The 21,000-nt window shown below is 38.5% G+C and overlaps 2 protein-coding genes across 3 annotated transcripts; both read right to left on the reverse strand.

Annotated features, from left to right (window-relative positions):
- Positions 1 to 1,515: 1,515 nt before the first annotated feature.
- On the reverse strand, positions 1,516 to 9,647 carry LOC119477114 (hydroperoxide isomerase ALOXE3-like). Its single transcript, XM_037750991.1, has 14 exons — positions 9,347 to 9,647; positions 8,862 to 9,066; positions 8,642 to 8,723; positions 8,422 to 8,544; positions 8,178 to 8,281; positions 6,342 to 6,514; positions 6,038 to 6,181; positions 5,662 to 5,865; positions 3,610 to 3,696; positions 3,306 to 3,472; positions 3,072 to 3,193; positions 2,861 to 2,961; positions 2,427 to 2,597; positions 1,516 to 2,306 (listed from the first exon to the last, which is right to left on the reverse strand). The coding sequence occupies exons 1-14, from the start codon at positions 9,491 to 9,493 to the stop codon at positions 2,127 to 2,129; spliced, it is 2,010 nt and encodes a 669-aa protein (XP_037606919.1). The 5' UTR covers positions 9,494 to 9,647; the 3' UTR covers positions 1,516 to 2,126.
- Positions 9,648 to 10,060: 413 nt separating this feature from the next.
- Positions 10,061 to 19,919, reverse strand: LOC119477117 (hydroperoxide isomerase ALOXE3-like). Of its 2 annotated transcripts, XR_005204176.1 has the most exons (16): positions 19,758 to 19,919; positions 18,506 to 18,710; positions 18,299 to 18,380; positions 18,054 to 18,176; positions 17,787 to 17,890; positions 16,837 to 17,009; positions 16,533 to 16,676; positions 16,157 to 16,360; positions 14,256 to 14,342; positions 13,944 to 14,110; positions 13,710 to 13,831; positions 13,498 to 13,598; positions 13,073 to 13,243; positions 12,718 to 12,953; positions 12,130 to 12,133; positions 10,061 to 10,071 (listed from the first exon to the last, which is right to left on the reverse strand). XR_005204176.1 is itself a non-coding variant. In XM_037750993.1 (14 exons), the coding sequence occupies exons 1-14, from the start codon at positions 19,902 to 19,904 to the stop codon at positions 12,774 to 12,776; spliced, it is 2,010 nt and encodes a 669-aa protein (XP_037606921.1). In that variant the 5' UTR covers positions 19,905 to 19,919; the 3' UTR covers positions 11,889 to 12,773. The 2 variants fall into 2 exon arrangements, 1 of the variants encoding a protein (XP_037606921.1); XM_037750993.1 differs by lacking the exon at positions 10,061 to 10,071 and having other exon boundaries at positions 11,889 to 12,953.
- Positions 19,920 to 21,000: the final 1,081 nt, after the last annotated feature.

A 21,000-nucleotide genomic window follows, 5' to 3' on the forward strand; every position in this document is an offset into this window, starting at 1 on the left:
TACCCTGGGGTATCACTTGAATTACAATATGTTGAAAGGCTATTGTGCAATTTTTGCCCAATGATGCAAAAAACAAAACTGCCTACCTCAACTTTAATTGAACTTGTTTGCACTTGCCCTCAAGTACTTAATAAACCTTGCCTGGCTTACCTTTGGTAGACTTGACCGGAGCACAATTCCTGTGATGCAGCACACAGTTCTGTCAGTGCAATTGCTTTAACCTCTTCATCATGTTGACTGCAAATGGCTGGTACATTTGCAGACGGTCCTTTAATTGTCCCTCAGAGTCTGGCCAGTCATGGACGTACATCTCTGCTGATCACTCGTTGAATCTGTTTTAAGCTTCACTTGTGATTCAAAGAATTGCTGAGACACAACATGGCTTTGTAAAGTTTATCGGCTAAAATGTTCCTAATTTCATGCTTGGAGGTTAACTAAATGCCTACAATATCTGGGGGGAGAGTAAATCTTTAATAAATTCCCATCACTCTTGGTTTAACAATCATTGCATTAAAACTAGAAGTATCACACTGTGTATTGTGTGATTACATGTTACTGTAATGACATGTTCACAGGATTTTTTCCTTAGTTCAGAACATTATTCTGAGTAGAATTACTGGTGAAGTAACCTGAATAACTAAAGTAGTGTTTTCACTCATTTTCTCCGCCAAGCATAAAACTGGGAGGAGATTACAGTATGTGTTCAGTCATGTTGTGTGTGCGTGCGTAAATGAGTGTGTGCATCCTTCTGTCTATCCATGACTGATCTCGCATACTGCTGGACCCATCAGCCTAATATTTTTGTGCTCATTTATGACTGTTTATGCTCAAGGACCTCCCAGGGTTGCGGTGATTCACACTGCTTAAAAAAACCTTGTGAATCATTTTTGTAAAGATTATTTTAGGGCTTTTTTTGATAGACATGCAGCAAAGGGCCGCGGGTCGGATTCGAACCCAGTCAGCTGTGGTAAGGACTCAGCCTTGGTATATGGGTGCCTGCTCTACCAGGTGAGCTACCGAGACACCCTAAAAACCTGTTTTATTGACTGATTTATACCGTCATTGACTGCTGACTCCTCACTCCTCTTGACCGGCTGGGAGGAGCTGCAAGTGATCAACATCTGCTTCCGTTTGGAATCTTGTTTCTGCTTGGGATTGGGAATTGTTCCTGTCCAGAGATCTGCACTCTACTGAGTGCACTTTTCCAGTTACATATTTTTTTACTCTTGCTCAAGTTATGTTGACTTTTACCCCTCTCTTTTTTAATCAATATGTTTATTGATTTTCACTTAGCGATGACAATAATCATTACACAGGGCAGTATTATAGCATATCAATACAAACATAATGAATACAACTCACAAATGTACTATGCATCCCTCCCTTCCCATCACCCCTTTCCCACATTCACCTATCTGATTTTGTATAGAAGTGATGGCCTACACAAGCAAGTTATATGTAACAGGTGAAAATAGAAAAGGAAGAGCAGCAACAAACAAAACTAAAACAAACAAATAATGATGTCAATATTTTTTTTAGTTGTAGTTCCCTGGTTTAAAATGGTCCACTCATAAGGCAAAAAGAGAACATAAATAATCGCAGCTCATGAGAGGGATACCTGTTCATTTTTCTTTTTATCCATTCTTTTTGTTCAATTGCAATTCCACTTTCATTTCTACAATAGCTCTCATAATTGGCAATATATGGCCAATTTAGACTGCAAAATATGCAAATGAATAGTCTTAGATAGATAACGGTTCATACTGGTGAAGCTTTGACCTTTTTATCAGGTCAAGACGATTTCCTGTATTATTATAAGGAGTACCAAACAATTATAATTCATCACATTATGTCATCACTGATCAGCAGATGTTTGCTGTTTTGGACATATCTTGAGTCCAAGATTAAACATTTGCTACCCAAACTGCTAATTTAAGTTATTTGTCACCATATGTCTTTGTAATACATAATTCACACAAAGATACAGATACCCTACCACAGGCCCACTTAACATGAATCAGCCTAGAATATAGTCGTCCAGAGTTTAACACACAACCCAGCATGCAAGACAGGTGTTGGTATTATTGACTAATGCTGACAGATAAAAATGGCTTTATCAGGCTTAGTTAAATAGTTACACTGTTCTCTACCTCAGTAGGGTTCAGGTATGTGTAGGGTACTTCAAGCTGCAAGTTTCTTGTAGTAATTGCTTCAGTGAGGCAGGACAACTGTGCTTGAAATTCCTTAATCATCTGCTTAGGGGCAGGCTCATCGAATCGGTCTGCGGGGTATGTGCCCAAGGGAACCTGCCACAATGACAAAACATTAAATCAGACTGTCACTGTATTTTGTTTGGTACAATGTCTTTTTAAGCACTTTAAAAATGTGGATGGGTTATAATGAGCGTTGATCATCACCACACTTACCTCGTCAGTGTACTTGTTTGAAAGTACCCAAAGCAATGCCACAAATATTGCTGTCTCTCCAGCATCTGGGAGGGCCTCCAAAATTGTCTTCATGCTTGACTGCCCCTTAGTGGATGGAGGAGGTTTGTGCAGCACGGGCGGGGCATTGGGCATCCAGGAGGAGTAGTCAAACTAAGTAATGAAAGCAGCTTCAATATGTATCAGCTATGAAAGAAAATTATCTCAATAAACTGATTCTAATGTTAAACATTACAGAAAAAGTGTGTAAACCTTCATAGGAAATGCAACCTTTGCACCATAATGCTCAGCTAAAGGAAATATGTAATGAATGAAGCGGATTACAGATCTGTCAAATTTTCCTCACATTTAACGTGTAAAAACAAACTTATACTTGATCAAACATCAATACATATTCCATTGTGCCAACTATTTACCTGCCCACTGTTTACTGCAGCATGTTGAGCCGTCGGAGTGAAGATCACCATGGTGATGAACTTGATCACTTCCTCCACTGTATGAAAGCCTGCTGGAATCCCTGTAGGCAGCACAATCATTATCAGTTTTTTTCCAGTAATTCATAATAATTAATAATTTATGACTACAGTGTATATATACAGTATGTGTGTTTATGAATGACTTCAATACCTGAGGCTTTGTTTCCTAAGAAGCCATGTGTGAATATCTCACTGATCCAATCCTGTAGCTCTGTGTCTTTACACACCTCACTGTCTGAGGGATAATAGTACTCCACTACTGCCTTCACAAAGCTGGTGGACACAGAATAATTTGATTTTAAATTGTTGTATGTGAAAAAGACAGACTCTAAGCTGTTATTTGTAAAATCAGTTCGGACAGTTGCAATATTTATTTAAAGATAACCTGTTGATGATGTTCCACAGCTTCAGGCCATCGTCTCTGTAGTAGAAGTTGGGGATAGACTCCAGTCCTCGTGCAGTGATGTTCTCTGGCAGACAGAGGGAGCTGTAAGTCGTTTCAGAGTGAGCCCTTCTCATGAGCTCTGTCAGTCCGTCATTTCCAAGTGAACTCTATAAATCAATAATGCATAAATATTTACCATCAGACACACTTCTTGAAGTCTAAAGGCTAAAACTTAGTTTTGCAATGGCGCAATATAATTGAAATAGTCTGAATATTCAGAAATATGTATTTTAAAGAGCCATACTTTAGTAAAAAACCCATCAGGTCCATAAAGAGCTATGCGGCCTCCGGTGTTTACGAACAGAGTGTACCGGAAGTGTGGAAACAGCAGCTGTATAGACAGAGGGAAGAATCTTAAAAGTCAAAGTAAGATGCTTATATGAACAAACAACAGACAGCACATCCTGGGTGTGTTGATGACCAAAGGAAGCCATAAGCAAACAAAGACTAAATCCAGGCTTTCTTCAAGTGTTTCTTTTACAAGAGTAAACCCTGATGGATGCAAAGTTCTTGTTCTCCAACAAGTTAACTGACACTTCAAAAGCTAACAAGCAGAAAACTGAGTGAAAAGTCATTGTCAGAGGGGCATCACCATCAATGGAAAACAATACCACATTCTTAGTAAAGATCTTATTTAGGATATAATATTACGGTTGTCTAAAGAGAATGGTGGGGTTGAACTCCCCAATTTATTTTTGGTTTGCACTATTAAAGGGACTGTTTGTAACTTTCTAAGCGTATAAATGTAGCGGGTCGGCACACATGCGCGCTCGCGTGTGGCCGCTGTCCCGTCTCTGCCTGCTCGCCTTCACTCAGACAGCACGCGCGTTCTCGCGTACTCGCTCGACCTCTAGACGTGAACGCGCGCTCACTCCACACTGCAGAAGAGTTAGTTTAGCTCTGAGAATATCTAGTGAATGTACAGTGGACGTTTGTGCAGAAATAAATGCTGCAGCTCCTCCAGACCAACAGAGGTTTCCCGTGTCTTGGGAAGTAACGGGGCTCCGCAGAGAGAAACGTTACCGTCTCGTTACCGACTGGTTGCCGGTGTCTTCCTGCTCTCTCCGGATGCGGGCGGAGGGAGACGAGCTTCTCGCTGGGGAGCCCCGCTGCTGAAGCCTGCGCTGAGGTAGGAGGAGCAAACACAGTATCAGCAGTGATTCATGGAGAAACCTTTGTCTGGTCAGCTAATATTACTGCCAAGCAGCTGAAATATAGAGTGATATTGTGCTTTTAGCTGACGTGTGTCGCCTCACTGTTTTGAGCGATGCTCGTTCATGTCCATTTAGAGCGAGAACAAGCACGAGCCCAACGCTGACTTTCGTTAATTTCACGGCCACAGGTGTCGCTGTTAAGAAGCATTTTTGAAAGTTACAAATAGTCCCTTTAAGACCTTTGCTAACATGGATTAATAATTATACCATGGATGTATAAAGAGAACTGGATACAGCGTTGTAGGCGGGCTCCTGTTCATTTCTATGAGAGTTGCTCAGTGGCGCATGAAGCCAAAATGACTCGACTACCGAGTGATAAAGTACCCGGATCATCTGTCGATTTTCCACATAAAGTACCAGTATCATCCTGTTATCTTCTGTATCCATTGGGCCCATAGAGCACGTGCAGTAGTGTTTCCTTTAACTTCGCCTCCCAGCCCTCGCTCCAGCCGCGGTCTGGGGATCATTAACATGAATGGAGGAAGGGAAATAACTCTGGATTCGTATATTAGTGCATTTAACAACTTTTAGGATCTAATGATTAAAATAAGGGCTATTCAAGTGTTCCTACTGGGTATTTGATTTACCTAAAGAAAATGACCATATATGAATCCGAAAAGTGTGGGAATGAGATGGAACAAATAACATGCAGTATACACTAAGGCTCTGATGTGAGTCTTGTGCTGGGCCTATACTCTACATGTGCATATAACCCCCACCACCTTTTTTCTTCTTTATTGTTTATTACAAAATTTTATTTATCTATATATCTAAGCATTAGTCATGAGAAATAGATTTCTTTGAAATTGCAATGTTTATGTGACTATGTTGAGATCAACATGAAATATAAGTAAAGGTCCAAAGTTATGGGTGTTGACAGGGGAACATTTATTTCTTGGCTTCCTCATCTCTTCTTTCACTCATTTCCAGTCTCTGCTCTATCGACTCCCAAATAAAGACATAAAAAAACATAAAAATACACCCGAAAAACTGATCAATAAAAAGCCAGATCACTAGTTCAGATCAAGGGAATAGATAAAAAAATGTGCACCAGCACTATGACCTCTGATGTGTAATCATACCTTGTAGAGGGGATGAATCACAGAGAAGCTGCGGTAAGCGGCAACTGCATAGACCTCTGCCAGATAGTGAGTGTTCAGGAAGTGATGGACTGCTTGATGATCCATGGAATCTGCATTTTTGATAAACATCTTGACTAGGAGCCAGTCAGTCTCTGAGTCACTGGGCAGATAGATGGGGTTCTGCTCAGAAGGTTGTTGATGCAACTGGAATGTGATAAAACCATTTTTCGTTTTTATATGTTCAAATAGTGCAACAGGACTTCTGAAAACATTCTGATACTGTGGGATGTGATGTGATTATGTGACTAAACCAGTGATTTTACTGAAGTTTGTACAGTATGAATACTGTCAGTGATTTGCTGTATCAGTTGAATACCTGTATTGCAATTGGCATCAGTTTGTTTTCTGGGTTCAAGTAGAGCAAACAGAGACCAGCAGTCACGTGCAGAGGTTCACCATCATTGGCTCTAGGGGGTATTCCATCCATCCTCTTCTGGTCATAGAGGAAAATATTCCCTCTCTGTATGGGAGGGAAAGACAGAAGAAAGATGTATTGAAGACATTGAGAGGTATCATAGATTTGTAATAAATCGAGGCAATACAATATAGGGATGATAAAGACAAAAATCGTCTCCCAAAGCAAAGATTATTTCCTATTTAAAGCCACTATTCTTTCATACCTCCATTTCCTTCCTCAGAGAGCTTCCCTCTGCCAGGAACGGCTTCACCATCTCCTCTGTGACTGGAAAGTTTGGTGGAATCTCTGAGCAGCGCTTGATCACATTAGGGTTGACTCCATTCAGAAACTGGGATCCATAAAAGTCATCTTCCTTCCAGTGCTCTGTAGCATACTCTGGAAGAATAGCAATTTGATGATACAGTATATACCGTAATATAATATCTAATATCTAGAATAGTCTAAAATGTTTTTCTTTCTTTAAGTTTGAAGTTAGGGTTGTTGTGTTATACCGGTATTGATAATAACTATTTTTGAAAAATGAAATATTGATATCATGTTAATAATACACATATGATAATATTATGTAATTAATCCAGTGCCTCTTAAATCATTATTTTTGTAAAATTGGGGTTACAGACAGGGTCTGAAATTAACTCTTTTCACTGCCTGCCACTGTGGCAGGCAAGTAATTATTTTTTTCTGCCACTTTTGAAATCTATGCGTTAAATGAAGGAATAACATTTTAGATTGGATTTCATTCAATGTTCGATATATTTTACACAAAAAACATTGTAGGCATGGTAAATTACAGTGTTCAAATTACATCGTGGCTTCCTGGGAAGCCCTATTTTTCTGGGGAGGGAGGGTACTGTACACAGTACTGCACTGTACTTTGTTATTGTCACCTATAGTGGTTGTTTGCATAAAACCACAATTCAAATGATTATGATTATTTAAATATTTGCTTTGATTAAAAAAATCTTGGCAGCGGCTTAGAGCTAGTGTTAGGGAGTTAAACAAGTCATAATTCCCTCTCTAATATCTATTTTATTTTGCTGTGTATACAACAAACAACTGTATTTATTGAAGTCTCTCGCTAAAAACTTAATTTTACGAGATTACATTTGAACACATGATAATGTTGTAATTTACCTACATCCAATAGTCATTTTTCCTAAGCAGAATTTGAACGCCTCATAATATTAATAACTCAATGGCACCTCCTTCAACGTTAGTAGCTCCGTTATTTATCCAAGCAGGAATGCGCTGCCAACCTGCTTCTAACAGATAACGTTACTAGCTCTCCTCCTCAGTGTAGCATTATCAGGAAAAAAATAGGGTGCGTCCCTCAGGTTTAGTAGCGTCATGCTGTTGAGTGCTTTTTTCTTTCCATTGTGGCTTTAGTCTCAAACAAACGGAAACATGATGAACATGATTGTGCATGTGTAACTGTGGGAAAGCATCAATACAGAGGACTCAATTGTCACAGAGGCATGAGATGCCAAGGAATCGGATAACTAAGACTTAACGTCTTAACTTAACGTGAACCGGTTCTCTATTCCCATCTCTAGCGTCTGCCAAAGTGGCGGATGGCCTGACGATTTTTTTTCAGACTCTGGTTACAGACACTGTTTCCACCTCCCTACACTCGTATTGTAAGTGTGAGTGTAATTTATTTGCTAAAAAAAAAAGACAAAACACACAATGAACAAAGCTAAAGATGAATTTGACTGATTACATTATTTATTTTTTCTTCAAATTTTCTTTAGATATTGCAATAACATTGTTACCATGAATTGTTTTGGCCACGATAGTCGTGAGGTGTCGTGAAAATCTGATATTGTGACAGCCCTATTTGAAGTACAACATGATGATCATGGTCATTTAACTAAAAACAAGATTGTTGGTTTGTTTCTGAATGGTTTTTACTTTTAGAAAATTAATCGTTTTACCCAACAGGAACAACATCTATATCTATCTGTTGTTATGAAACTATGACAATGACATTGTTGAGGTGAGTTACGCTGCAGAATAGGAAAATAGGAAAAAAATCTACCTGACATTGTTGTCTTTTTCCACCAGAAGATTTTTTTCAGATCGTCGATGCTTTCCCATTTTTCAGTAGATCCAATCAGCCCCTTAAGCTTGAGTTCAATACCACTGAAGTAAGACAGGGTAAAACAATTGGTAAACACAATACAGGATTAAACAGTATACCGATATTAATGCTTCAAACTTTACTTTTTGCCTCAAAGCAGACACTATATTGGAACCTGGTGGTATCCATCGTATATACCCACGTTATCATTTTTGTATTATCTGCTTCAGTTGATTTGGACTTAGAGAAGCGGATATCAGCTGGGAGCTCAGACGGATGATTGAAATGGTTGACGTTGGGTAGTCCTTCAGCCAAAATCTTCCATCTAATAAAACAAACACAGTTACCAAAAAGCACATCAACATTTCTCCAGATAAACTTCTGAGACAAACTGCAGCTGTACTGCTCACATGAAAACTTACTGGTATAAGCTCTTTTTAAGTTTCAGCTCTTTTTCCCGGTGGTCGATCAACAGGGGATGTTCCTCCTCAAAAACCTTCATGGCTGAGACATGAAAAGAACATAACATCAGTCAAAATGTATTCATAATGACAAAACTAACAAAAAAAAAATCAAAAAGTGTTATCCACAAAATCTTAATAATTATCTACATATCAATTGTTTTGGGAATTTGAGGCAGACCTCTCCCTCCTCTCAGCTCCACCAGTTCTCCCCTGGAGATCCATCTGTAACAGGGGAAGAGAATGACATCTCCCTCTGGAGTCGTCACCACTATTTTGGAGAAGTACCACTCATCTTCTGGGAGAAACAAAAAAGGATCTTTCTCCACTTTGACCAGCAGAAGTTTCCCCAGGGACAAATTGGTTTTCACGGTGTAGTTCCCTGTCTTGGAATAAGAGCAAAGTATGTGGAACATTTGTTCTTCTACAATGGTGTTTTCAGTCAGTCAAGTAAAGTGATAATGATGCTATTTGTTATGTATACCATATTTGTTATGTATACCATGTTAAATTAAGGTAAATCTGATGTACACTAATTAGTCATTAGATAGAGACAAATACTATCGCAACATATAGAGTATGTATGCAGAAATAAAAGCCATTACATTGTCCCAGACCTAATTTGAGAATCACTATATGAGCAATATTCAACTGGATTCAACTTACTGTCCCAGTTGTAAAGTCGGTGCCAAAGTTGTCTAGCTCAGTTCGCTCACTTTGTCCTTCAGTTCCAAATAAGGTGACATATATGTGGTCCCATGTTCCTGCATATTGCCTGTCACCTGTTGTCACCTCTAGCTTGTACTCAGCCATAGTCACTCCGTTGAAACTATCTAGAAAAAGAAACAAATTTAGATTTCTAAATTGCAGAGTGAAGTAACTCTAAATGATGTTGTCTGTTCGTTTTTTAGTGTTTATATATGCAGCTGTAGAGGGTGAGGGATTGGCACAGCAGTTGTACTAAACCACCCCTTCTTGCGCCTGCCAAAAAAATAACAGGTCTGAACAGAATTAATTGAGGGTATATAGGAAACTGGCATGGAGCCAGGTATACTAAAGGGCAGGGTCATACAGGGTCCCTGCAGATACAGACATCCCCACACACTGGGTCATACATGTTGAGGGGGATTATTTTTGTATGAGTGTATACATTGTTTTTTAGGAAAATCACTTCAATTCTTCCTTTTAAAGTTAGCTTCTCAGCACACCGTCACACTGAGCTGAGAAACAGGCCAACACCCACAAGTTTAAATTTAAGTTACATTCAAACGTCATAAACCCAACGTACAGCAGCTGTACTAAACCACCCCTTCTTGCGCCTGCCAAAAAAATAACAGGTCTGAACAGAATTAATTGAGGGTCTATAGGAAACTGGCATGGAGACAGGTATACTAAAGGGCAGGGTCATACAGGGTCCCTGCAGATACAGACATCCCCACACACTGGGTCATACATGTTGATTTGAGGGGGATTATTTTTGTATGAGTGTATACATTATTTTTTGGGAAAATCACTTCAATTCTTCCTTTTAAAGTTAGCACACCGTCACACTGAGCTGAGAAACAGGCCAACACCCACAAGTTTAAATTTAAGTTACATTCAACTGTCATAAACCCAACGTACAGCTACTCCTTCTGTGCCTTATAGTATTAATATCCATCCACGGTTGTTCTGCAAATGCAGATGATCATGCACTATTCCATCATTGGCAGCAACTGCCTACACTGCGAAGCCACCGAAAAAAAGAAGAGAGACTTATCAAAACGAGAGAGAGAGAGGCTAGAACTTAGAATCACAGTATGTCATCTCAAAGGAATTTACAGTCCCACAAGTTTGCAAAGAAAACCGCTATACAACGGCATCGGGATCACAATGTTCATCTGATTGGAGGGGCTTAGGACAGAGAGAGGAGAGGAGAGAGCTGGAGGTTTTTTGCCTTTTCCAGAAACCATCTACCCTGGGGTATCACTTGAATTACAATATGTTGAAAGGCTATTGTGCAATTTTTGCCCAATGATGCAAAAAACAAAACTGCCTACCTCAACTTTAATTGAACTTGTTTGCACTTGCCCTCAAGTACTTAATAAACCTTGCCTGGCTTACCTTTGGTAGACTTGACCGGAGCACAATTCCTGTGATGCAGCACACAGTTCTGTCAGTGCAATTGCTTTAACCTCTTCATCATGTTGACTGCAAATGGCTGGTACATTTGCAGACGGTCCTTTAATTGTCCCTCAGAGTCTGGCCAGTCATGGACGTACATCTCTGCTGATCACTCGTTGAATCTGTTTTAAGCTTCACTTGTGATTCAAAGAATTGCTGAGACACAACATGGCTTTGTAAAGTTTATCGGCTAAAATGTTCCTAATTTCATGCTTGGAGGTTAACTAAATGCCTACAATATCTGGGGGAGAGTAAATCTTTAATAAATTCCCATCACTCTTGGTTTAACAATCATTGCATTAAAACTAGAAGTATCACACTGTGTATTGTCTGATTACATGTTACTGTAATGACATGTTCACAGGATTTTTTCCTTAGTTCAGAACATTATTCTGAGTAGAATTACTGGTGAAGTAACCTGAATAACTAAAGTAGTGTTTTCACTCATTTTCTCCGCCAAGCATAAAACTGGGAGGAGATTACAGTATGTGTTCATTCATGTTGTGTGTGCATGCGTAAGTGAGTGTGTGCATCCTTCTGTCTATCCATGGCTGATCTCGCATGCTACTGTACCCATCAGCCTAATATTTTTGTGCTCATTTATGACTGTTTATGCTCAAGGACCTCCCAGGGTTGCGGTGATTCACACTGCTTAAAAAAACCTTGTGAATCATTTTTGTAAAGATTATTTTAGGGCTTTTTTTGATAGACATGCAGCAAAGGGCCGCGGGTCGGATTCGAACCCAGTCAGCTGTGGTAAGGACTCAGCCTTGGTATATGGGTGCCTGCTCTACCAGGTGAGCTACCGGGACACCCTAAAAACCTGTTTTATTGACTGATTTATACCGTCATTGACTGCTGACTCCTCACTCCTCTTGACCGGCTGGGAGGAGCTGCAAGTGATCAACATCTGCTTCCGTTTGGAATCTTGTTTCTGCTTGGGATTGGGAATTGTTCCTGTCCAGAGATCTGCACTCTACTGAGTGCACTTTTCCAGTTACATATTTTTTTACTCTTGCTCAAGTTATGTTGACTTTTACCCCTCTCTTTTTTAATCAATATGTTTATTGATTTTCACTTAGCGATGACAATAATCATTACACAGGGCAGTGTTATAGCATATCAATACAAACATAATGAATACAACTCACAAATGTACTATGCATCCCTCCCTTCCCATCACCCCTTTCCCACATTCACCTATCTGATATTGTTTAGAAGTGATGGCCTACACAAGCAAGTTATATGTAACAGGTGTAAATAGAAAAGCAAGAGCAGCAACAAACAAAACTAAAACAAACAAATAATGATGTCAATAATTTTTTTAGGTGTAGTTCCCTGGTATAAGATGGTCCACTCATAAGGCAAAAAGAGAAAAAAAATAATCGCATCTCGAGAGAGGGGTACCTGTTAGTTTTTCTTCAAATCCAATCTTTTTGTTCAATTGCAATTCCACTTTCATTTCTACAATAGCTCTCATAATTGGCAATATTGGCCCTTCCAATTCCAATTCCAATTTAGACTGCAAAATATGCAAATGAATAGCTTAGATAGTTAAAGGTTCATACTGGTGAAGCTTTGACCTTTTTATCAGGTCAAGACGATTTCCTGTATTATTATAAGGAGTACCAAACAATTATATTTCATCACATTATGTCATCACTGATCAGCAGATGTTTGCTGTTTTGGACATATCTTTAGTCCAAGATTAAACATTTGCTACCCAAACTGCTAATTTAAGTTATTTGTCACCATATGTCTTTGTAATACATAATTCACACAAAGATACAGATACCCTACCACAGGCCCACTTAACATGAATCAGCCTAGAATATAGTCGTCCAGAGTTTAACACACAACCCAGCATGCAAGACAGGTGTTGGTATTATTGACTAATGCTGACAGATAAAAATGGCTTTATCAGGCTTAGTTAAATAGTTACACTGTTCTCTACCTCAGTAGGGTTCAGGTATGTGTAGGGTACTTCAAGCTGCAAGTTTCTTGTAGTAATTTCTTCAGTGAGGCAGGACAACTGTGCTTGAAATTTCTCAATCATCTGCTTAGGGGCAGGCTCATCGAATCGGTCTTCGGGGTATGTGCCCAAGGGAACCTGCCACAATGACAAAACATTAAATCAGACTGACACTGTATTTTTTTTGGTACACATCTTTTGAAGCACTCTAAAAATGTGGATGGGTTATAATGAGCGTTGATCATCACCACACTTACCTCGTCAGTGTAGTTGTTTGAAAGTACCCAAAGCAATGCCACAAATATTGCTGTCTCTCCAGCATCTGGGAGGGCCTCCAAAATTGTCTTCATGCTTGACTGCCCCTTAGTGGTTGGAGGAGGTTTGTGCAGCAGGAGCGGGGCATTGGGCATCCAGGAGGAGTAGTCAAACTAAGTAATGGAAAAAGGTTTCAATATGTATCAGCTTTGATAGAAAATTAATTCAATAAACTTATTCTAATGTTAAACATTACAGAAAAAGGTGTGTAAACCTACATAGGAAATGCAACCTTTGCACCATAATGCTCAGCTAAAAGAAATATGTGATGAAGCAGATCTGTCAAATTTTCCACACATTTAACGTGTAAAAACAAACTTATACTTGATCAAACATCAATACATATTCCATTGTGCCAACTATTTACCTGCCCATTGTTTACTGCAGCATGTTGAGCCGTCGCTGTGAAGATCACCATGGTGATGAACTTGATCACTTCCTCCACTGTATGAAAGCCTGCTGGAATCCCTGTAGGCAGCACAATCATTAACATTTTTTTTCCCAGTAATTCATAATAATTAATAATTTATGACTACAGTGTATATATACAGTATGTGTGTTTATGAATGACTTCAATACCTGAGGCTTTGTTTCCTAAGAAGCCATGTGTGAATATCTCACTGATCCAATCCTGTAGCTCTGTGTCTTTACACACCTCACTGTCTGAGGGATAATAGTACTCCACTACTGCCTTCACAAAGCTGGTGGACACAGAATAATTTGATTTTAAATTGTTGTATGTGAAAAAGACAGACTCTAAGCTGTTATTTGTAAAATCAGTTCGGACAGTTGCAATATTTATTTAAAGATAACCTGTTGATGATGTTCCACAGCTTCAGGCCATCGTCTCTGTAGTAGAAGTTGGGGATAGACTCCAGTCCTCGTGCAGTGATGTTCTCTGGCAGACAGAGGGAGCTGTAAGTCGTTTCAGAGTGAGCCCTTCTCATGAGCTCTGTCAGTCCGTCATTTCCAAGTGAACTCTATAAATCAATAATGCATAAATATTTACCATCAGACACATTTCTTGAAGTTAAAAGAATCAAAGGCTAAAACTTAGTTTTGCAGTGGCGCAATATAATTGAAATAGTCTGAATATTCAGAAATATGTATTTTAAAGAGCCATACTTTAGTAAAAACCCCATCAGGTCCCAAAAGAGCTATGCGGCCTCCGGTGTTTACGAACAGAGTGTACCGGAAGTGTGGAAACAGCAGCTGTATAGACAGAGGGAAGAATCTTAAAAGTCAAAGTAAGATGCTTATATGAACAAACAACAGACAGCACATCCTGGGTGTGTTGATGACCAAAGGAAGCAATAAGCAAACAAAGACTAAAAACAGGTTTTCTTCAAGTGTTTCTTTTACAAGAGTAAACCCTGATGGATACAAAGTTCTTGTTCTGCAACAAGTTAACTGACACTTCAAAAGCTAACAAGCAGAAAACTGAGTGAAAAGTCATTGTCAGAGGGGCATCACCATCAATGGAAAACAATACCACATTCTTAGTAAAGATCTTATTTAGGATATAATACTACGGTTATCTAAATAGAATAGTCGGTTTGAACTCCCCAATTTAGTATTGCACTATTAAGACCTTTGCTAACATGGATTAAGGATTATACCATCGATGTATAAAGAACTGGATACAGCTTTGGAGGTGGGCTCCTGTTCATTTCTATGACAGTTGCTCAGTGGCGCATGAAGCCAAAATGGCTCGACTACCGATTGATAAAGTACCCGGATCATCCGGCGATCTTCTGTATCCATGGGGCCCATAGAGCAGGCGCAGTAGTGTTTCCTTTAACCCCCCTCCCAGCCCTCGCTCCAGCCCTCGCTCCAGCCCTCGCTCCAGCCGCGGTCTGGGGTTCACTCATGAATGGAGGAAGGGAAATAACTCTGGATTTGGTTATTAGTGGATTTTACAACTTTTAGGACCTAACAAAGGGCTATTCAAGTGTTTGTACTTGGGAGTTGATTTACTTTAAAAAAAATTACTCGCTGAGTTACGGACGTCTCTTTCCCAATGTAATTCTATGGGAAAAAGTATTTTTGGGACGTCACGTGGCGGACATGGAAGTTGTACTACCACCGTTTGGCTACTACAAACATTTGCATCAAACCCTGGTGCACTTCCTGTGGGATTGGATTAAAAACATACACAATGGCTTAAAAGGGAAAAGAGCCTCTGTGTGATGCCTCTCAATGTGCTGTTTTTTCTAGACATGTCTCAAAAAGATACTCAAATGGGGGAGGGACGATGTTCACTGTAAAAATTTAGAGAATCATATGAGTAGCTCTGCAAAGCAAATTTCTTGTATAGTCTGAATGACTGTATATCACAAGGGCAACTTTACATAATAGATGTGGGGTTTAAAAATGGTCAGATTGTGGAGTTAACTAACATAACATCAAAACACAACATTGGCAAACTCAAGTCCTGTGAACAAGTAAATGTTTTCATGCTTCCAAAGCTAGACTTCTTTAGATACTGTCTAATGACCCAATAACCATTAACTTTACTACAAATTAGTTGAGAAAAAACTGATACCATATATGAATCTGAAAAAGTGTGGGATTGAGATGGAACAAATAACATGCAATATACACTAAGGCACTGATGTGAGTCTTGTGCTGGGCCTCTACTCTACATGTGCCTATAACCCTCACCACCTTTTTTTCTTCTTTATTGCTTATTACTCATTTTTATTTATCTATATATCTATGCATTATTCATTAGAAGTAGATTTCTTTGAAATTGCCATGTTTATGTGACTATGTTGAGATCAACATGAAATATAAGTAAAGGTACAAAGTTATGGGTGTTGACAGGGGAACATTTATTTCTTGGCTTCCTCATCTCTTCTTTCCCTCATTTCCAGTCTGCTCTGTCGACTCCCAAATAAAGTCATAAAACGCCACAAAATATACCTGAAAAACTGATTAATAAAAAGTCAGATCACCAGTTCAGATCAAGGGAATAGATAGAAAAAATGTGCACCAGCACTATGACCTCTGATGTGTAATCATACCTTGTAGAGGGGATGAATCACAGAGAAGCTGCGGAGAGCGGCAACTGCATAGACCTCTGCCAGAAAGTGAGTGTTCAGGAGGTGATGGACTGCTTGATGATCCATGGTATCTGCATTTTTCATAAACATCTTGACTAGGAGCCAGTCAGTCTCTGAGTCACTGGGCAGATAGATGGGGTTCTGCTCAGAAGGTTGTTGATGCAACTGGAATGTGATAAAAACATTTTTAATTTTTATATGTTCAAATAGTGCAACAGGACTTCTGAAAACATACTAATACTGTGGAATGTAATGTGATTATGTGACTAAACCAGTGATTTTACTGAAGTTTGTACAGTATGAATACTGTCAGTGATTTGCTGTATCAGTTAAATACCTGTATTGCAATTGGCATCAGTTTGTTTTCTGGGTTCAAGTAGAGCAAACAGAGACCAGCAGTCACGTGCAGAGGTTCACCATCATTGACTCTAGGGGGTATTCCATCCATCCTCTTCTGGTCATAGAGGAAAATATTCCCTCTCTGTATGGGAGGGAAAGACAGAAGAAAGAAGTGTTTACGACGTCAAGAGGTATCACGGATTTGTAATAAATCGAGGTAATATGATATAGGGATGATAAAATCACAAATCGTCTCCCAAAGCAAAGATTATCTCCTATTTAAAGCCACTATTCTTTCATACCTCCATTTCCTCCCTCAGAGAGCTTCCCTCTGCCAGGAACGGCTTCACCATCTCCTCTGTGACTGGAAAGTTTTGGGGAAGCTCTGAGCAGCACTTGATCACATTAGGGTTGACTCCATTCAGAAACTGATATCCATAAAAGTCATCTTCCTTCCAGTGCTCTGTAACATACTCTGGAAGAATAGCAATTGGCAAATATATAATATAATATTTAATGTTTAAATTTTTAGATGATCCCCGTCATTTAAAAAACAAGTTTGTTGGTTTGTTCCTGGAAGGATTTTACTTTGTATAAATTGTTTTACCCAACAGGAACAACATCCTTTATAATGTAATTCAGCATTGTTAAACACATTTTTATAGATTACATCGTGTCTTCGTGTGAGATACAGTAGAGTGCAGTCAGAACTGACAGAATAGATGTTGGAATGGTGCCATCACACAGGGCTAGTGTTGTTTTTTTAATTATTGAACTGTTTTTTTTAAAAAAAAGAACACATTTCAAGTTAAATGCATAATCATAATTATACAACAAATATTTAACCAAATATATCCTTTTTTAAAATATTGTATTATTAGAAGTGTTTCTTGGTTTTACATCATCCCATAATGACAAATGTCAGCCACCGAGAGTGCGACTGATTCAAGAGCTGAAGAAAAAAGTTGAAAATAAATCAAATCTGCTTCTCTTATTTCTGGCTTTGAGAGAGAGTAGCTCATCTTAAAAAATATTGAACTTTCTAAGGCCATGGAAATAAAATATTGGAATTCTTAATTTAGGTGGTGTTCCCCTTTAAAGTGCTGCCATACTAAAACATAATTTTAGTATCAGGCAGTATTGTAGAACAAACTATAATTTCAGTGAATAATGTTGTCATGAAACTATGACAATGATATTGTTGTGTGCAGAGTTGCTCTGCAGAACTAGAAAATGGGAAAAAAAAATCTACCTGACATTGTTGTCTTTTTCCACCAGAAGATTTTTTTCAGGTCGTCGATGCTTTCCCATTTTTCAGTAGATCCAATCAGCCCCTTAAGCTTGAGTTCAATACCACTGAAGTAAGACAGGGTAAAGAAATGGGTAAACACAATACAGGATTAAACAGTAAACCGATATTAATGCTTCAAACTTCACTTTTGAAGCATTTACTTTTTGCCTCAAGACATAGAGAATATGACTATATTGGAACTCGGTTGTGTCCATCGTATATACCCACATTATCATTGTTGTGTTATCTTTTTCAGTTAATTTGGACTTAGAGAAGTGGATTTCAGCTGGGAGCTCAGACCCATTATTGAAATGGTTGATGTGGGGTAGTCCTTCAGCCAAAATCTTCCATCTAAATAAAAGAAAAGAAAAAATTACTGTAAAGCAATCAACATTTCTCCAGATGAACTTCTGAGACCATAACAGCAGCTCTTGGTTCCTAGTACATACTGTACTGCTCACAGGAAAACTTACTGGTATAAGCTCTTTTTAAGTGTCAGCTGTTTTTCCCGGTGGTCAATCAACAGGGGATGTTCCTCCTCAAAAACCTTCATGGCTGAGACATGAAAAGAACATAATGCACATAACAAAATTGTCAAAAAAAAACTGTGAAAACAAGTGATATCTATAAATTAATATTAATTATCTATATATTAATTGTTTTGGGAATTTGAGGCAGACCTCTCCCTCCTCTCAGCTCCACCAGTTCTCCCCTGGAGATCCATCTGTAACAGGGGAAGAGAATGACATCTCCCTCTGGAGTCGTCACCACTATTTTGGAGAAGTACCACTCATCTTCTGGGAGAAACAAAAAAGGATCTTTCTCCACTTTGACCAGCAGAAGTTTCCCCAGGGACAAATTGGTTTTCACGGTGTAGTTCCCTGTCTTGGAATAAGAGCAAAGTATGTGGAACATTTGTTCTTTACAATGGTGTTTTCAGACAGTCAAGTAAAGGCTTTCATATGGTCAACTCAAACAGCTTATGAAGGAAAAAAATACAAATAAACTCACAATAACAATATAATACAGACGAACACGTAGGCTACGTGTAGTATATACACATTTAACACCAAAATATTTAATAGAACATGACATAGGCAAGCATTTAAAGAGTACATACGTCTGCCAAGACTCAACAGTCCTCTAAAATTGTTATTTTAATATAAAAAATGTAGAAACCTGGATCCACATTAAAGTACATACAGAGATAGAAAATCATGCCAACTGGCTGGTGAAAGCCCTGATTTTTTTTATAGAATTTATAAATCCTGTCTGGTAATATTTAGATTTTTATAACAGTGGCTTTTTTCAGATGAGCTATACTCTGACTTTAAAAACTGAATTTAAATGTATAATGTGACTGTAGCACCATAAATGTGAATTGCCATTAGATAGTGTTTGTATATGCACCTGTCATTTCATTTTGGTTGCAGTTGCACAGTCTGTATAAGAGTTACGGTGGTTAAAGTCAGATGGGCCACACCTTGAAGAATAATTTGACAACTCATCAAATAAGCAAGGCTTACTATATGAAAAACCATATATAAACTTCAACTCATCCATATATTTTATATACTAAATTTAGAAAAGAGAGGATCAAATTTGTTGAAAGAGTGTCCATAAAACTGTGTTATGTCCAATAGATATGTGTAGAACAAACTCTGGAAATTTGCTCGTGTGCCTCACAGCCCTTGAATTATAAACTAAAATGTGAAGTGCTCACTAGACTGCCACAAGATGATGCTATTTGTTATGTATACTTAAGTGTAGTAAATTAAATAAAGGTGAATGTATTGTACTCTTAATTAGTCATAGAGACAAGTTATCCCAGCATATACTGTATGTACTGTATGCATAAACAAAAGCCATTACATGTCCCAGGCCTAGTCTGAGAATCACTATATGAGCAATGTTCAACTGGATTCAACTTACTGTCCCAGTTGTAAAGTCGGTGCCAAAGTTGTCCAGCTCAGTTCGCTCACTTTGTCCTTCAGTTCCAAATAAGGTGACATATATGTGGTCCCATGTTCCTGCATATTGCTTGTCACCTGTTGTCACCTCTAGCTTGTATTCAGTCATAGTCACTCTGTGGAAACTATCTAGAAAAAGAAACAAATTTAGATCTCTAAATTGCAGAGTGAATGCTCTGATACTCAAAATGCAAAAGAAAACAATAATGACACAGTCTACGTATTGACTTCTTATTTCACACAACGTTTTAAAAAATTTGCAAATAATTCATTTAACTCCAAATATTCGTCCACAGTCATCCAAAAAGCTTAACACTTAACTTTGTCTTGTATTATCCTGCATACATTGTGACAAGTAAAGTGTTTCGATCATCAACTGTCATACCATGGGGAAAGATGAGTAAAGATTTTACCTATACCTCAGACAGAGGCTGTTTTTACTCTCCTGCAGGTCCAGGTTTTCGCTTTCTGTGGTGTGTTCTTGCTCTCTGTGTCTTTCTCTGCTAAGCCCCTCCACCCTGACCTCAACCGTTTTGTTACTACTGTACATTACATAAGATACGATGTCACTCAGAACTAAATATGTTGTGTTTCTGGTTTTTAACAGCTTGTAGCTGTAGAGGGTGATGGGTTGGAGCAGCAGTTGTACACAACCAGTCATTATGGTTCTACTCTCAGGAATTCTCTACCACATGAACTGCTGTCTGCTACAACAGTGTCTTCTTCTAAAAGCAGACTTAAAACACATCTCGTTTTTCCACCAGCTTATAGTTAGATTTAAGTGTGTGGTTAGTGAGTAAAACGTATATTTTAGAATTTGTATTATAATTATTTATTTTTTAATGATAGTAATAATATAATAATGATAATACATTCTTATATGTTTATTTTATCTCCTGTTTTTTGTATGTAAATCCTGTCGTATGAAATGGGCTATATAAATACACTTGACTAAAACCACAGATTTTGGCCCCAGGCCAAAAAACACCTTTAAATTCTGAGTAAAAAAAAAACCTTGGTGAATATCATTAATGTATGATGAATCATTCATGTAATAGTCACTTGGTACGCAATAAAAAACACAAAGTGATAGACTGTCAGGGGTGTGAGTGCGAGGCGACTAGTGAAGGACCTATATGCAGATAGTCCAGGCAGACAGGAAGGGTTGGGTGATTTACTGGCGAAAATGAAAATACATAGGCTTA

The sequence above is a fragment of the Sebastes umbrosus genome, chromosome 18 (genome assembly GCF_015220745.1).
Source record: "Sebastes umbrosus isolate fSebUmb1 chromosome 18, fSebUmb1.pri, whole genome shotgun sequence".
Classification (NCBI taxonomy): domain Eukaryota; kingdom Metazoa; phylum Chordata; class Actinopteri; order Perciformes; family Sebastidae; genus Sebastes; species Sebastes umbrosus.

What these genes read in the sequence shown, in the direction of transcription:
- LOC119477117 (XM_037750993.1), bottom strand. Translation starts at nt 19,904, where the DNA reads ATGACTGAATACAAGCTAGAGGTGACAACAGGTGACAAGCAATATGCA. An exon ending in CTCTGAGGGAGGAAATGGAG is followed by an intron (nt 16,677 to 16,836) that starts GTATGAAAGAAT and finishes CCTCCCATACAG; the next exon opens with AGAGGGAATATTTTCCTCTA. An exon ending in CTGTGGAACATCATCAACAG is followed by an intron (nt 13,832 to 13,943) that starts GTTATCTTTAAA and finishes TGTGTCCACCAG; the next exon opens with CTTTGTGAAGGCAGTAGTGG.
- LOC119477114 (XM_037750991.1), bottom strand. Translation starts at nt 9,493, where the DNA reads ATGGCTGAGTACAAGCTAGAGGTGACAACAGGTGACAGGCAATATGCA. An exon ending in TGATGCCAATTGCAATACAG is followed by an intron (nt 5,866 to 6,037) that starts GTATTCAACTGA and finishes ATCACATTCCAG; the next exon opens with TTGCATCAACAACCTTCTGA. An exon ending in CTGCAGTAAACAGTGGGCAG is followed by an intron (nt 2,598 to 2,860) that starts GTAAATAGTTGG and finishes TTCATTACTTAG; the next exon opens with TTTGACTACTCCTCCTGGAT.